Genomic DNA, 16,799 nt, shown 5'->3' on the forward strand with positions numbered 1-16,799 from the left:
TATGTGTGTGCAAACCGGAAGCTGAGTCATCAGCAGCAGCCTGTGCCATAGGAAACGATAGCAAAGTGGGTGTACAATGCATCGTGCACCAGTCTAATTAGCATATGAATAAAAACGGACTTATTCAGAAACCACTGAGGCAATCTACATACTAAAGGTAGGTGTGGTATAGCCATTCTAAAGCCTATGCAAGGATGTGATTAGTTAAAAATGACTTTTCCCAATGATAGAGCCCCTTTAAACTAAGGCCTAAAGAACCGCAGTGTGAATGCACTGCGGTTCTTTCCTCAGCACTTTCAACAGAAAGTTCGCAGAGTTTTCCTCCGCGGACTTTCTGTTACAATTATATCTATTGGAAAGCCGCCGGCGTTTCCGTAGATATAATTGACATGCTGTGCGTCTGCACACAGTACTACATGTCGTAGGATTAGATATGTGCGTCTACACACAGTTCCACATGCCGTAGGATTAGATACGCGCCTCTTCACACAATACCACACAGGGGAAGATTAGATACGTGCGTCTGCACACAGTATCACATTACTGAGGGTTAGATATGCGCGTCTGCACAGTTCCACAGGTTTCCTGAAGGATTAGATAGGTGTGTCTGCACAAAGTACCACACGAGGGAGGATTAGATACACACTTCTTCGCACAATACCACACGGGAGGATTAGATACGCACATCTGCACACAGTTCAACATGCCAGAGGATTAGATACGCATGTCTTCACATAGTACCACCACCAGAGGATTGGATACGCACATCTGCACAAAGTACCACACGCCAGAGGATTGGATATGCACATCTGCACACAGTTCCACACGCCAGAGGATTAGAAACTCACGTCTGCACACAGTACCACATGCCGTAGTATTAGATACGTGCATCTGCACACAGTTCCACACACCAGAGGATTAGATAAGCACGTCTGCACACAGTACCACGTGCCGTAGAATTAGATACGTGCGTCTGCTTACAGTTCCACACGCCAGAGGATTAGATATGCGCATTTGCACACAGTTGTACACTCCATAGGATTAGATACACACGTCTGCACACAGTACCATATGCCGTAGGATTAGATACACGCGTCTACACACAGTTCCACATACCGTAGGATTAGATACGCACGTCTGCACACAGTTTCACTTGCCGGAGGATTAGATACGCGCCTCTTCACACAATACCACACGGGGAGGATTAGATAAGTGCATCTGCACACAGTACCACACCAACAGGGTTTAGATCCTTGCATTTAAAGGGATTCTACCATTAAACTATTACTTTTTTTTCTAATTACCATGTCGGAATAGCCTTAAGAAAGGCTATTCGTCTCCTACCTTTAGACGTGGTCTCCACCGCGCCGTTCCGTAGAAATACCAGTTTTAACAGGTGTGCAAATGAGCTCTCCGCAGCAATGCGGGCGGGCCCCAGCGCTGAAAGGCCGATGAGCGCATCCCCATTGCTGCCCGAGAGCTCTTTCCTGCGGCCATTTTTGGGTAGCCGCTCTTGCAGTTCAATACAGGAGCTGGCCGGCGGCCATTTTGGGGTGGCCTCTTTATGCTCCTGTATAGAACTACAAGAGCAAGAGAAGCCAGAAGAGGCGGAGTTGCTACAGAAGAAGGAGGCGGCGCAGGAAAGAGCTCTGGGCAGCCCGCCCTCATTGCTGCGGAGAGCTCATTTGCATACCGGTTAAAACCGGTATTTCTACGGAACGGCGTGGCGGAGACCACGTCTAAATGTAGGAGACGAATAGCCTTTCTTAAGGCTATTCCGACGTGTTCATTAGAAAAAAAAGGTAGTTTAATGGTAGAATGGTAGGAAGGATTAGATACAGATTTACTCCAGGTATCCATAACATCTGATCACAGGTTTTTCCACTGATAACCAAAATGAGACACACATAATCACATGACGCTTATGGACATATACACAAACAACATACAAAATAAACCAGTGCAAAATTGGACAAATCTTATGGGGCCACTACACAAACATAACATGTAATATACCCGTGCGAAGCCGGGTCCTCCTGCTAGTTACTTACATAATCAATTGAAAAAAGGTGCCACCCCAAGGGCTACATGGGAAATAGAATCACCATATGAATCGCTGCCCCTAGTGGCAGCTTTGTCAGTAGTAACAGAAAAACAGTCCTAATATACTCCTCTAATTAATCAATAGCTGTAGAATTAGGTGTTTATTACAGTCCAGGTTTCTCATTTAAGACAGCACTACAAAAAAAAAAAAAAAAAAAAAAGGTAATGGCTGAATGACTGTGGCAGGACACTTTATGGGTGTCAATGCTCCAAACTTCCTTCTGCTACGCTTCTGGAAATGGTCTGAGCAAAGGGGTACAACTGTGTCTGTACTGGTCATCTGCCTAGATCTTCCAGAGCCTTTTCATCATGTGTGCATGCTTTCAGCACCTAACAGCTATACCAAAACAACCTAGATGACAGTTAGCTCCTCCTGATTCTCTGACCTGTGATGCAAATGTGTTCTAGTGCATCATAGAGATATGTCTGACAGTCAAAGTTCATTTATCAAAAGGTACACAACCTAAAAGTAGCCTCCAAGAGCCTTTTTCATGGGGCAGCAGGGCCCCACGTTGCGTTTTGCAGTACCTGCAAAGTGGATGGGCTTTTGTCTAATCCCATCAACACATTGCAGGAAACAAATCTGCAGCGGAAAACCTCCAACTTCAAAAATGTTGTAGGTATAATAGGGACAGAAATTAGGGACCGTACTTTCTGTGAAAAATACTGCGGAAGAAACCAAAATGAGTTTCCACAGTGGTCTTTATTGCAATGTTTTTGGCTGCATATTACAAAATTTATTAATAACACAAATCCTGCCTGAAAGTCAAAAGTTGTCCGAAAGTTTAGTTATGCGTTAAAGGCTAAAGATTCTTTAACCACCCTGCACAATAAATAATATAAAGAATCTTTGGCTAGATGAACCACGCGGTCTTTTTCTTACACCATTGCTCTGCTTTTAACCGGTAGTCGAGAAGTCCCCATAGCCACCGAGTCTCTGTTGTTTTATACAACAGAGACCTGGCGTTAATCCGTGATTTGGGCCTGCATTGATCGTGGACATTAAACCCTCTGGTGCCTTGATCAAAGCTGACCAAGGCGCCATTTTACTGGCCGCACGCAGGCGCCCACATTTTGCCGGGGATCGCTGGCAACTGGAGCAAGTTCTGGAGCCGGCGTCTCGTCACTATGACAGGCTTGTCTTCAATATCTTTCTATTGCAAGCTGCTCTTTGCAGCTTGCAATATACATTCTTTTTATTGCAATGCATTAACATTGTAATGCATTGCATTAGTGATCAGATCCCATGGGGTTAAAGACCCCTAGGGGGGTCTAATAAATGCAAAAAAAAATAAAAAATTAAAGTAAAAAAAATTATATACATTTTTTTTTCCTGTATGGTTAATGCCATAGTGGGGGGAAAAAACTTTTTTCACAGTTTTGCCTCTGATAAAAATTTAAATAAAAAGTGATGAAATCAATAGCAATTCCCCAAAATGGTTTAACTAAAAAGTACACCTGACACTGCAAAAAGATGCCCTATGCATCCCCGTACATGGAAGAATAAAAAATTTATAAGTGTCAGAATATGGTGACTTTTCTAAAAATAAATAAATAATTTTGAATAGTTTTGGATTTTTTGTTAAGGGCTTAGAGTGTAAATAAAACCATACAAATTTGGTATCCCTGAAATCGTACCAACACATAGAAAGCAGGAGATATATCATTTTGGCTGCACAGTGTATACCATAGAAATGAAGCCCATAAGAGAATCACAGAAATGCACTCTCTCTTCAAATCCACCCCATTTGTAATTTTTTTCTAGCTTCCCAATGGTAGCGTCATGAAGAAAAATTTGTCCTGCAAACATTAAGACCTCATATAGCTCTGAGAGCGGAAAAATAAAAGTTATGGGGTTTGGAAGGAGGAGTGGGGAGGGGGAGTCAAAAACGAAAATTGAAAAAGTCCTCCAGCAGGACGGGGTTAAAAACAAGAAGGGGTTAGTACTTGAAAAGAAAGTATTGTGAAAGTAATTTGATATCTAAAAGTAAGCATGTTTATATTTCAAGAGTTGTTCCAACTGGATAACTCCTGTCAATATGAACTATTAGAGGCATATGGACACTCAGCATGATCCTATTTTAGCCTGAGTTGAGTTTTGCCACAAAGAGCATTCATGATCATCCATTCGTAAAAGCGGCAAAATATGTATGCGCTACCCTAGCCTTTTTTTTTTTTTAAAGGAATAAAAAAAAAGATCTTGAGCTTTACTTTCCCTTTGGATAACATACAGGATTGGTATTCCCATTATGCTACTACTTGAAAGGCTATTATAAGTGGTAATTGTGTCGATCAGCTTCTTCTGTGCTATATCCTGTGCCCCCCCCCCCTTTAGTTATTACAAACTAGCTGGTACCCGCGACTTCGTCTGCGGTGATTGTAGAAGTGGGTATATACAGGCGTGGGTAAGGTTTTCGTACTGTGTATAAGGTATGGGATATGAAATGTAACTTTGTATCTTGTTTTTACTGTATTTCAGAGAATACGTGAGACTTTTGTGTTGGATGTAATTTGTATTTGAGCTGCTATATATACGGTGTTGTGAGAAACTTTACATAGTGACTTTGGGACAGAAGTATTTGAAGTTAACCCTTTCCCACCGATGGCATTTTTTTATTTTAGTTTTTGGCTCCCCTCCTTCTAAACCCCATAACTTTTTTATTTCTCCGCTCCAAGAGCCATATGAGGTCTTAATTTTTCCTGGGACAAATTTTTCTTCATGATGCCACCATTATTTATTCTATATAATGTACTGGGAAGCAGGGAAAAAATTCAGAATGGGGTGGATTTGAAGAAAAAATACATTTCTGCGACTTTCTTACAGGCTTTGGTTTTACGGCGTTCACTGTGCAACCAAAATGACATGTCCCCTGTATTCTGTGTTTCGTTACGATTCCGGGGATACCAAATTTATATGGTTTTATTTACATTTTGACCCCTTAAAAAAATCCAAAACTGTGTTAAAAAATTATTTTTTCAAAAGTCGCCATATTCCGACAACCGTAACTTTTTTATACGTGCGTGTATGGGGATGTATAGGGCGTATTTTTTTGCGGGATCGGGTGTACTTTGTAGTTCTACTATTTTCGGGAAATGTTATTGCATTGATCACTTTTTATTCAAATTTTTATCAGAATCAAAACAGTGAAAAAATGGCGGTTTGGCACTTTTGACCATTTTTCCCGCTACGGCGTTTACCGAACAGGAAAAATATCTGTATAGCTTTGTAGAGCGGGCGATTTCGGACGTGGGGATACCTAACATGTATGTGTTTCACAGTTTTTAACTACTTTTATATGTGTTCTAGGGAAAAGGGGTGATTTGAATTTTTAATCCTTATTTTTTTTATATATTTTTTTTTACTTTTTTTAAACTTTTTTTTTGCATTTATTAGACCGCCTAGGGGTATTGACATGGGTGGGCGGTGTCGCGGATTGTCATAGTGGTGGGGGTCGGCAAACATGGCTGCTCCGGAGCGTTAAAGAGAACCTCCTGGAGTATCGTTAAGGTGAGGGGCAAAGTGGTAAAGTATATGTATATGTGATTGTGTGGGGTTAGGGGCTAGGCTGCAGAGGGCAATATGAATTTTGTGGCTTGCTATGGTCCAAAGTGTGTGAGATTGCAGAGATGGTGGTGTGAGTTTGGGTTTTGTGGGGGTCCTGGCACAAACGTATGTGCGCTATTGTGACGAAAAGTAGCCTATTGTTTAATCGGGTGTATTAACTATGTTTGTGGAAAATTTCAGCCAAATCGGTGGAGCGGTTTTTCCGTGATTGAGAAACAAACATCCGAACATGCAAACATCCAAACACACAAACCCACAAACTCACAAACTTTCACATTTATAATATTAATAGGATAATGACCACACCAGATTCAAAAACCTGATTTGAGAGCAGTGTGGGAATGTTCAGGAGGAAAGAACAAGAATGGGTTTATGTATGAGCAAAGTGGAGCTGTGCATATGACGTCAGCTGAAGATGGTCAGACCACCACTACCTACAGGATCCCAAGGTCCTCTTAAAGACTAACATTGAAACTTCTGTGGGGCAGATATATTATGCTTTGTAGACTAGAAAAGTGGTCTACAAGACATGAAATATTCCACTTTCCTAAATGGGCAGGGCATGGTGACCATACCAAATTTGTTATAGATGCCAGCAGGAGGCAGTTGATTCTCCATGATGAATATATTTGTCCCAGTGTACCCATGCGATCGCTGGCAGGTGCCTGGCTGACATAGACAGCTGGTTCCTGCTGGAAACAGATCCCCCCCCCGTCATTGCATCCAGTACTGTCAATAGAAAATTTCACAGCTTGTATACGCCGCTTCCTGCACAGAGAATGTCTAGAAAACTCTCTCATAGACCTCAGTGAGCCTGCTCCAGTCTGTTGCTGCCTATAGCTATAGTTAATGCTGTTGTTAATGTTGTTACTAGAGCGGATGAGAAGCTCAGGCAAGATGGCAGCCTCCATAATCATGCACTAAAATTGGAAGAAAATTTTTTTTTAGAAAATAAAAACAGATTAGAAAAGTAAAATATTTCATGATCTGGTTTAATAAATAAAACTGGTCACACATTCCTTATGATATATGATATCCGTTTTGGAATGAAAGGGGCTGATTGACTTGGGTCCCAATAGAAGACCCCACACCGATCTAAATCTGATGATGTCTTGAGAATAAGACATTGGCTTTAAAAACCTGGAAAACCCTTTTTAATATGTAAATTAATTCGTCATCCTTTCTGTTTAATTGCCAAACACCATAGCAAATCCACTATGTGACATTATTCTGAGATGCGCCAGCTAGCTGTGATAGTGATCTAAATCTACTTTGGTGCTGTGAATGTAAATTTAGAAACTGCTTTGGCCCTGGTAGCCTGCTGATCTCTATCCTGTTCTGCGTGTCATCCTCCTCTCCCTCTTTCCTATTTCTTTTTGGTTAGTATCTGTCTGTATTATTACATTAGAGTATTTTACAAAATGTTTATTTTTTTTGACTTTGCTGTCTTGCTGAGCCTGTTAAAATGAAAAGAACAATCTTTTGTCTTGAATAATTCTTGAGGACCGTGAGCACTGCTCTGTTTGACTATGTGTATCCTGCCAGAGGCGCAGTTAGAAGCTTCACTTGAAGACACAGAAGAACAGCTTCATCCCTTGCACACGGTTTTCTTCCTCCTATTATTAATGTGTACTGATTTGCAAGTGAGCCCTTTTTGAAGATGGCTACATCTAAATGAATAATATACTCAGTTGTCATTCTGCTGTATTCTTTTCAAAGGGCGATTCCACAGTAGTCGGCACAAGCAGGTTACGGGATTTGTATGACAAGTTTGAAGAAGAACTTGGCAAGCGTCAATCAAAAGCTAGAGCTGCTAGGCCAGCGTGGGAGCCACCAAAGACCAAATTAGACGAGGATTTAGGTAAGAAGACTATGTTCTTGTTCTGTGTGCTTGTTATCTTCGTCTTACTATTTTTATTAAAGCTGTGTTACCACCATCTGTGGAGGTGTTTCTGTCCCTGCCTGGAAATGTTTGTTGTGATATTTTTTTTTCCTGAAGCCTGGCACCGTAGAGATGTGGATTTTGAGAAAGTGTAAATATTCTTGGCAGGAACATTGCTATTCTGCATGGTATACACTTGGCAGCATATATGTATAGGGGGTTATTTTTGTAGACACATATATTCTCCACTACTCTCTCTGGATGGTAACACATTTCATGCTATAGTGCACATTATGCTGGAATAATCATGGCATTTTGTGTCATTTGGTAATTAGCATAAATCCCTGTCCATAGTGATTTAGTTACACATTTATACGTTTAGACTCTTGCTTTAGACTTTGACAGATGTGTGAATGGTTAATCATGTGCTTGGTTTGACACCTTCTTAAAAAGCCATTATTCCTAAAGGTCAAGTTGTCTTCTAGCATCGTGCACAAATAAATGCCAATGTTCTTACATAATGAAAAATATTATCATAGTGTTACTGTTATGTTGCTTTTCGTGCTGGTAGTTTATACCTGTTAACCGTTTTGACCTCTTTTAGGGGAAATAAACTACCACAGCAAAGTTCTTTTATATCTTTTATATTGTTACATATAAGAATAACCATTGTTTAGTGACCATTTTTATCACTGGGATCAGGGGGTATCCGACTAGGGTCAGCAGCCACAAAGGGTGCGTTCTCCTTCTATATGGAAGTGGGTTTTGCCTGAGTTCATTTGTTGCTTTCCACACCTCAAAATATAGTTTTACAATATATAAAAAGCTAAGAGTCATTCAGTTCTAAGGCCCTGAGTGAAAAAGATGTCTAAATTAAATTTTTTTTCTGTTAAACCACTTGGATGCTGCAGTTTGCATTGACTTCAGCATCTAAGGGGTTTAATGGTAGGTATGCTCTTAAATTGGTGATGGGGATTGATATTATGAATAAAAGTCCATGGTAAACCCCCCCCCCCCCCCCCCCCACACACACACACACACACACACACACATTTCCCTTCACTGGGGCTTTCTGAAGTCACAGGGACAGGAGAAGAATAAGTGAATCTCCTCTCCCTGCAGCTGCATGTGTTCCCCTACACACTGGTTGCAGTGAAAGCTGCCAGAATATGCAGCTCCATGGCAGCCAGTGATATATAGGGTACTTCTGGGGGTACACTCATGGCCTTGTCTTAAAGCCAAGATTTGTGGCATTTAAATAAGTCCATGATCACGACTTTAGCCACCACAGCCGTTTGATTGGTGTCTGCTTTTGCAGCTTCACTGAACGTCTCCTGCTTGGGGTAAACTATAATGTACTTTGCTAAAACCCTGAGCAGGACGCATTCAAAACTGTCAGGGGGGAGGGGGGGGGGGTTAATAGAACTGTTTTGGATTGCTTTTTGTTTTTTATAGAAGCCAAAAGGGGTCTGTCATCAGAAAATGAATTGTAAAACTAATCGCAGTACCTTTTAGAGGTGATACTACAGTTTTCAAATATACCTTTTTATTCAACTTTGGAGCCTAATTTTTATGTAAACCGCTGTTTTTGATATGCAAATGAGTGAAACATTTGGGGTCATGTCTTAGCTTTAGTTTCGGATCAAGATTCCTGGGTAAAGCCCTTTTCCCCTCGTTTGCATATGAATAAAATAGCTTTACATAAAAAAGGGGTTCCAAAGCTAAATAACAGAGACATATTTGGAAACCCTAGAATCCCCTCTACAAAATACTGTTTTTAACTATTTTCTTGCCGGCATGCTACCGTTTTAAAGGTGTGCAGAATTAGAAAACATTGCTGATTTTTTTCTTAGGAAGTGACCATAGCATTGTCCAGACCTAGAAATTGGGTGAGTTGTTTGCTATTGAGGCAGAGTAGAATGAGTGAGGATAGAGTAATATGCAGTAGTTGCTAGATTAGAATAGAATTAGAACTACGGTAAGTATTCTTGTGAAATTCGTTATTTATTAAAGGTGATATTATGAAATAAGTAATCCACATACAGTGTGAAACGTTTTTTGGCTTACTGTGGAGCTTTCGTCATACCTGGATTGCCTTTGGGTAGAAAGAAGACAAAAATGAGGGCAGAGCTGCAAGATAATAAGTGATAGCATCACTAGGAGAAAGTGTGCTGTCTGCTCCCAATCAATACAACAAAAGTGGGCAGTCAGGTTCCTGGTAATGCGCTGGTTCTACTAGTGTCTCCACTCTTCGTCTATATATATATATATATATATATATATATATATATATATATATATATATTATATTTGTAAAGTTATGTAGGTAATCTATGTGGTTTGGGAAGATAATAAAGCAGTAATGTCTAGTAAAAGTACATTTATTTATAAATAGTCATTATTTTCTATTAAATTAAGAACAAGTGAGTGACATTTTAGTCACTCACAAATCATACAACATTTTAGCTGGAACACCTGGCATGCCCCTAATATGGCTCAGTAGTTCCCTGGATAAACTATCACTCAGATTTCAGCCACATAAAGTTCTTTTGTAAATTCAATAAAGCATGGCAAGACAATTGCTGTAGGAATATAAGAGAAAGCAGAAAATATCTCTTTTTGTTATACTCTCTGACAACGATGCCTAAATACAGAGGAAATAGAAAGTATATGATCTGTCATGAGATGCTGTATGAATGTCGTGGTTATTTCATTGAAATTTATATTTGCTCTGCCTGTTTTTGTGAGGATGTAGTAAAGTCGATGTTTTACTCTAGATCTCATTCACTTCTTCCATCTTGTTGACAGAGAGCTCCAGTGACTCTGACTGCGACACAGAGGATGATAGCTGCTCTAGCAGCTCCGATTCTGAGGTCTTTGATGTGATTGCAGAAATAAAGAGAAAGAAAGCTCACCCTGACCGTCTTCATGAAGAACTCTGGTATAATGACCCTGGCCAGGTCTGTATACTTGTTATGATACAAGCATCTCAAAAGGCATTGGATAGCTTGTGAAAAGGTCAAGGCGTTTACTGAAGTGATGTTACATTAAGACAGAACTAGTAGGAACCATTATACGTTTCTAGCTCCATAAGTTCAGCTGGGAAAAAAATGTTTTCTGACTAAAATACACATCAACGTTCATGAGAAACCCTGGAGTGTTAAAAGGAATGCCACTCAATCTACATTGAAGAAAGTAGGCTGACTGCTATCTATTTACAAAGTGTGAACATATTCAGAGCTACAGCCAGAGCAGAGGAGGTCAAGGCACAAAGATAAATACCGTATACGGGCCTGAATATAATCATGTACACAGCACCGTGTCCGAGACCATCCTTTCAGTTATTGCATTTCAAGTGAAAACTGTTACTAATTGGGTAGTCCGGGATAAGAAAAACAAATCTGCTGTGTACCCCACGTTGTCCACAGATTGTCTTTTGTATTGCTGCTCAGCTACGTTGAAGGAAATAAAGCTGAGCTGTAATACCAGACACAAAACCTGTGGATAGATACGATGCTGTTTTTGAAAGAAGGCAGCCATGTTTTAGTAATCCTGGAATCGCCTATAAGTGTGTATTCGTTTTTTAAGTCATTAAACTTCCAACATGAACCATAATAAATATGGAGTTCATACAATTTCATGAAGTTACAGAGGAAAATAGAACCTTGACATCCATGCTTGACACTAAACTTAAAATACAAAAGATAAAGTAAATTTTGTGAAGTTATAAGCCATGCACCAGATACCAGATGACTATCAAGTCAAGCTCGTATTTCAATAGTGAGAGAAGAGTAACACATGTGACAGCAATGGAACAGTTTATGTCAAAGGGGTTGTCCAGCATACATTTTTATTTTATTCATTTTTTTCATGCCTGTCCCCGGTGTTCCAGTGTGTCCCAGTATTGTCCAGTCCTGCATCTCTGTTGTTTTCATTTGATGGAAGTCTCAGCCGCATGTGACTGCTGAGGCCAATCAGCAAAGGACAGTCACAACCGGTGAGTACTTCTGGCAAAAGAAGACAGCAGAGCAGCACCACGGGACTGTGCAGGGAGGGCACTGGAGCATTGGCGACAGGCATCCCCTCCCCTGGTCTAATTTAAAAAAAAATAAAACATTTAAGCTGGACAACCTACCGTATATACTCGAGTATAAGCTGACCCGAATATAAGCCGAGACCCCTAATTTTGCCACAAAAAAACTGGGAAAACTTATTAACTCGTGTATAAGCCGAGGAGGGGAAATGCAGCAGCTACGAGAAAATTTCAAAAAATACCGTATTTTTCGGACTAAAGACGCACTGGACTATAAGACGCAAGGTTTTAGAGGAGAAAAATAGGGAAAAAAAATTTAAGGGCAAAAAATGGTAAAATATTTAATATATGGGAGTTGTAGTTTTGGAACAGCTGCAAGGCCACATTGACAGGTGACCCTGCAGCTGTACGGGGATGTATAGGGCGGTTTTTTTGTGGGGCCAGGTGTAGACAGGGCATTTTCAGACACAGGGATACCTAATGTATATGTTTCACAGTAATGTTATACTTTTATATGTATTCTAGGGAAAGGAGGTGAACTTTTATTTATTTTATTTTTTATTATATTTTTTTAAGTGTTTTTTTTTTTTTACTATTTTAATATCCCCCGCCTAGGGGGCTTGAACCTGCAATCATTTGATTGCAAGTCCCATAGACAGTATTGTCACACTCCTGCCGCTGAAGAAAACCAGTGGTGGCAGTAGCGCGGCAATCCGCAGGCCCCGGCAGCTAAGACACTCCCCGGCATCCGCCGGTCTATTACAGCAGATGCCGGGGACTGTCTTAGCTGCCGGGGCCTGCGGATTGCTGCGCTACTGCCGCTGAAGAAAACCAGCGGTGGCAGTAGCGCGGCCATGCTGCAAACCCACATTCAGACTATAAGACGCACCCTCATTTTCCTCCGAAATTTTGGGGAAAAAAAGTGCGTCTTATAGTCCGAAAAATACGGTAAATGGTCGGAGTTTTTGGGTGCAGTAGTTGCTGGGGAAGGGGAGGGGGTGTTTTGGTTGTCTGTCTGCCCCTTCCCTGAGCTTTGAGGACTGAGTTTTTTTTCCCCCACTTGGAATTCAGCCTGGCTGAATATAGGGTTTCTGCAGTGCTCCTATTAACCCCTTCTCGACGGAACAGGAGCACTGCAGATACCCTATATTCAGTAGACTGGGCACTTTCAGACACAGGGATACCTAATGTGTATGTGTTTCACAGTCATTTTCTACTTTTATATGTATTCTAGGGAAAAGAGTCATTTATAACTTTTATTTACTTAATTTTTTATTATATATATATTTTTAAAGCTTTTTTTTTTTTTTTTTTACACTATTTTATGGGAGATTCTATATATTACTATTGCGGCTGGTCATATACCCCTCCCCCCACCCCAAAAAAAAAAATATATATATATTTTTTTTTTTTGCTTGACTCGAGTATAAGCCAAGGGGGGCTTTTTCAGCACAAAAACTGTGCTGAAAAATTCGGCTTATACTAGAGCATATACATTAAAAATCAAACGTGCACACTAACTCTTCCCCTTACAGGCTGTTGATCATTTATGTGTAGACTTTTAGACACGTTTATATACATTTTTTCGTAACATGCAAGAAAAGGATTAGATGTAGACACCCTTTTTATAATACAGTATATGAAATGAAATAACACTGAAACATGACATAGGACATGTCATTGATATAAGGTGAAACAAGGGCTCATCTACTTCTTGTGTGTTTCAGGTTGCTACATCTTAGCACTGTGACTAAATATCCAATCTGCCTGAATTTGTTCTTGCTGGTCAGTAAATGATGTTTGTCCCACGTAGGAAATCTGATTTCTACCTACCACCAGAAACTGCACTTTTCTTGTTTGTTGGTGGTGTCTGGTATTGCAACTAATGGGAGTCTGTCACCAAGATGAAGCATATTAAGCCAGCCACACAGGTAGATAGGTCAGACTTACCTGAATGTAATGCGAGTTCCCCATGAAAATTCATTCATACATCAGTTGCCGAGAGAATTTATTTCACTATAAGAAAATAAGCAGTCTGGCATTAGATTCAGCTAAGCGGACGTATCTGTGTTACTGGTTTGATATACTTCACACTGCTGATAGACTTCTTGAGTGGAAGACACAGGCCATAGACAGGAGTGGTATTATTTCTGAGATTAAAGTAATTCTCTTCCATTCTCTTATATGTTCATTGCATATGAAATTGTAAAATTTCTGTGGATTCAGTGAGGCACAGGGAGAATTTTTAGTATTAAAATTTTAAGAAAATGGGTGAAAAAACTTCAAAATTAGAACATACCTTAGTATTATATAACTGGTTTAGTTACAGATGTCATTTTCAACCTGTCAGGAGCTGTCAGAAATTTGTACAAGCTTTAGTCGTGTAATAGTTGAAAAGCTGCAGGTTGCAAACACCTTTCTGGTATGATTTTATGTTTAATACATTTAGTAGGATGATGCAAGTCGCTCCCAGGCATTGGAGCTGTGACAGACATCATAGGGGAAGTGCAAGTCACTGATGTCGGTCAACAGTACACTAGCTAATGGATTAAATCAGCATACAGGGCAGGGAGAGGATTGCTTTTATTTAATGCTTTATTGCAAAGTATTTGACTTCAGATCTTGGAAGAATAAAGGTACATGTATCATATGCTTTTTTATATATATTAGTCTGTGGTTAGTGTCAAGAACTACTTGATACCATTGGCATTTGGATGGTCAGAGCTAAGGAATATATCTTTATTATTTATGGGTAGAAATGTTAATAAAAATCAACCTGTGGGTCTGGCTGTGTGTAAGCATTGTAATATTCACGCCTCTCTCTTGAAGTAAGCATATATTTATTTACTGACAAAAAAGTTTAATTTTAGTGATTTTTTTTTAAAATGCAGGGTATATTGTATTAAAAAGTAATATATTTAATTCAGGGTATATTGTATTAAAAAGTAATATAAATATATACATACACACACACATAAAATTGTGTGTGTGTGTGTGTGTGTATATATATATATATATATATATATATATATATATATATATATATATATATATATACACAAAGCTGACCTGAGTCTGCCAATGGGGGTGGCTATCTTTTTCCTTTGCAACATAAAGACAAGTTTATTTACTAAAGTAATTAGGGAGGGGGAAGTAGATTTTCAGACTGATCCTGCTAGATCTTGACCAGGAGTTGTCAGACCCTATAAAGCTCCGTTCTCACGGAGTAACGCGCTGCTCATTTAGACGCGTAAACACGTGCTAAACATTAGACACGTAAACACGTACTACACATTGAAATCAATGGGTTACAAAGCCTCCCATTGATTTCAATGTGTAGCGCGCGTAAGCCGGCACTCATTGAAATCAATGGGATCTGTTTTGAAGTGCCTCGCTCTGACACACGTTTACGTGTCTAAATGAGCAGCGCATTACTCTGTGAGAACGGAGCCTAAGAAGGAAAAGACTGCTCGATTTGTAGTGTTTTAGGGGCCTGGGGCTTTCCATAGCTTCATATGATTGTTGTAGTCTTCAGCTGTTAAAGGGCTGTTTATGAAGTGCCAGTCATCTGAGATGAAGGAAGCAGGGTGTATTTCAGGAAGTCTGTAACAAGCTAGGAATGATCTTGTTGTGCATCAGAGTTGAGCATAGAATAAAACTACAGAAAAGCATCATAGATGTGATTGGGGTGGTAGGAAGTGTGTCCTAGTCTTGTCTGTATTATCAAAACTTGATTAATGGGCTGATATTGTCTAAAGGTTGGTAAGGCTTATAGTAGTAAGTTCATTTGGTCCATCTCAAGGCCTTGGCAATGGTGTAGGGTAATATAATGTCAAGTTGAGCTTTAGTCTCCTTGATTGCTTTATGTAAATATGAGGGGACCTCTCACAAGACTCCATGTTCTGTTCTAGCATATTCATATTCCGGAACACGAACAACCTATGCACAATATTAATGTTTCACATAAAATAGGTTGTGTAATTTAAGTCAGGTCAATTATGTAGTGTTGATTTGTAGGGGGATAGTAAAATAATCCCCTAAGAGTACCATTGTCCATTAACCCTGGCTTCACTGCACATATCCATGCATGCCAGAGTACCCTAGAGAACATGGGTTATCTTCAAGCTTTGATTTCTAAGGATATAATAGCAGTCATCGGTATAATGCAGAGGTTAGGACCCTAAACCCCAGCTACATAAAGGCATGCTGACAGTTTAGTCATCCAAACAGTCTGGCAGGTTCCCTTTTAACTCTGACCAATGGTAACTGACAACTTGGGGCGTTTCAATCTGATCTGCAGGCAAGTTGTTACAAAGCAGGAGAAACCGAGCAGGTAGATATCTATTAATTTTAGAAAAGTTGGCTTAGTTTTGTTCGTACTGGAAAAAAGGCCAGAAGTCTCAAAGTCTCATAATCCAAACTTCTGCGATTGGTTAAACTGCAAGGTAATACAAAATACAAGACAAACCAATGAAAAGTCATTGATCATGAAACGTTTTTCAATGACTTTTCATTGGTTTTTATTGTCTTCTGTGATAAGATCTTACACTGCATCGCTTGAACCAATTGAAGAAGTTTGGGTTAACGTTGCTACACATGTTTGGGTGCATTCAGACTACGTAACGCCGGGCGTGTATGAGAGCCGTACACGCCGGCATTACGGCAGACTGCCGAACACTTCCCATTCACTTCAATGGGAGCGCTCGTAAACGCCGCTGTTACGAGCGCTCCCATTGAAGTGAATGGGAAGTGTTCGGCAGTCTGCCGTAATGCCGGCGTGTACGGCTCTCATACACGCCCGGCGTTACGTAGTCTGAATGCACCCTTTATCTGTAATAATAGTGGAATTTCTAAGCTTTTGTATGGAAAAAATTTAGAAGTCTAAAATTTACAATATATGCTTGCAATGGTAAGATGATATTCTGACCCTTTTCATTTTATATTTGTGTTATCAGATGAATGTTGGACCTCTATGTAAGTGCAGCATTAAAGCCAGAAGGACTGGAATTCGACACAGCATTTATCCAGGAGAAGAGGTAAAAAATGTTCACCTGTAAACCAATTTGGGTAGCGTGCATTAAGTTTGCATTCACATGTTGCATAATTTTCCATCAGTTCAAATTCTGGATATCTATTATGTGGTAGTGATGCTGATTTTCTATGGGCTTGCTGCAAAAGGTAAAATTCACAGTAAGTTCCTGACCAAATCTATATAT

The 16,799-nt window shown here is 39.9% G+C and overlaps 1 protein-coding gene across 1 annotated transcript in view; it reads left to right on the forward strand.

The window, feature by feature from the left end:
- Positions 1–16,799, forward strand: part of DROSHA (drosha ribonuclease III) — a 206,783-nt gene that overhangs the window by 16,404 nt on the left and 173,580 nt on the right. Inside the window, exons 5-7 of the mRNA XM_075270897.1 lie at positions 7,388–7,529; positions 10,359–10,510; positions 16,539–16,619. Of these exons, the coding sequence (XP_075126998.1) occupies positions 7,388–7,529; positions 10,359–10,510; positions 16,539–16,619 (375 nt within the window). The remainder of the gene's footprint in view (positions 1–7,387; positions 7,530–10,358; positions 10,511–16,538; positions 16,620–16,799) is intronic.

This window comes from Leptodactylus fuscus, chromosome 4 (assembly GCF_031893055.1).
Source record: "Leptodactylus fuscus isolate aLepFus1 chromosome 4, aLepFus1.hap2, whole genome shotgun sequence".
NCBI lineage: Eukaryota > Metazoa > Chordata > Amphibia > Anura > Leptodactylidae > Leptodactylus > Leptodactylus fuscus.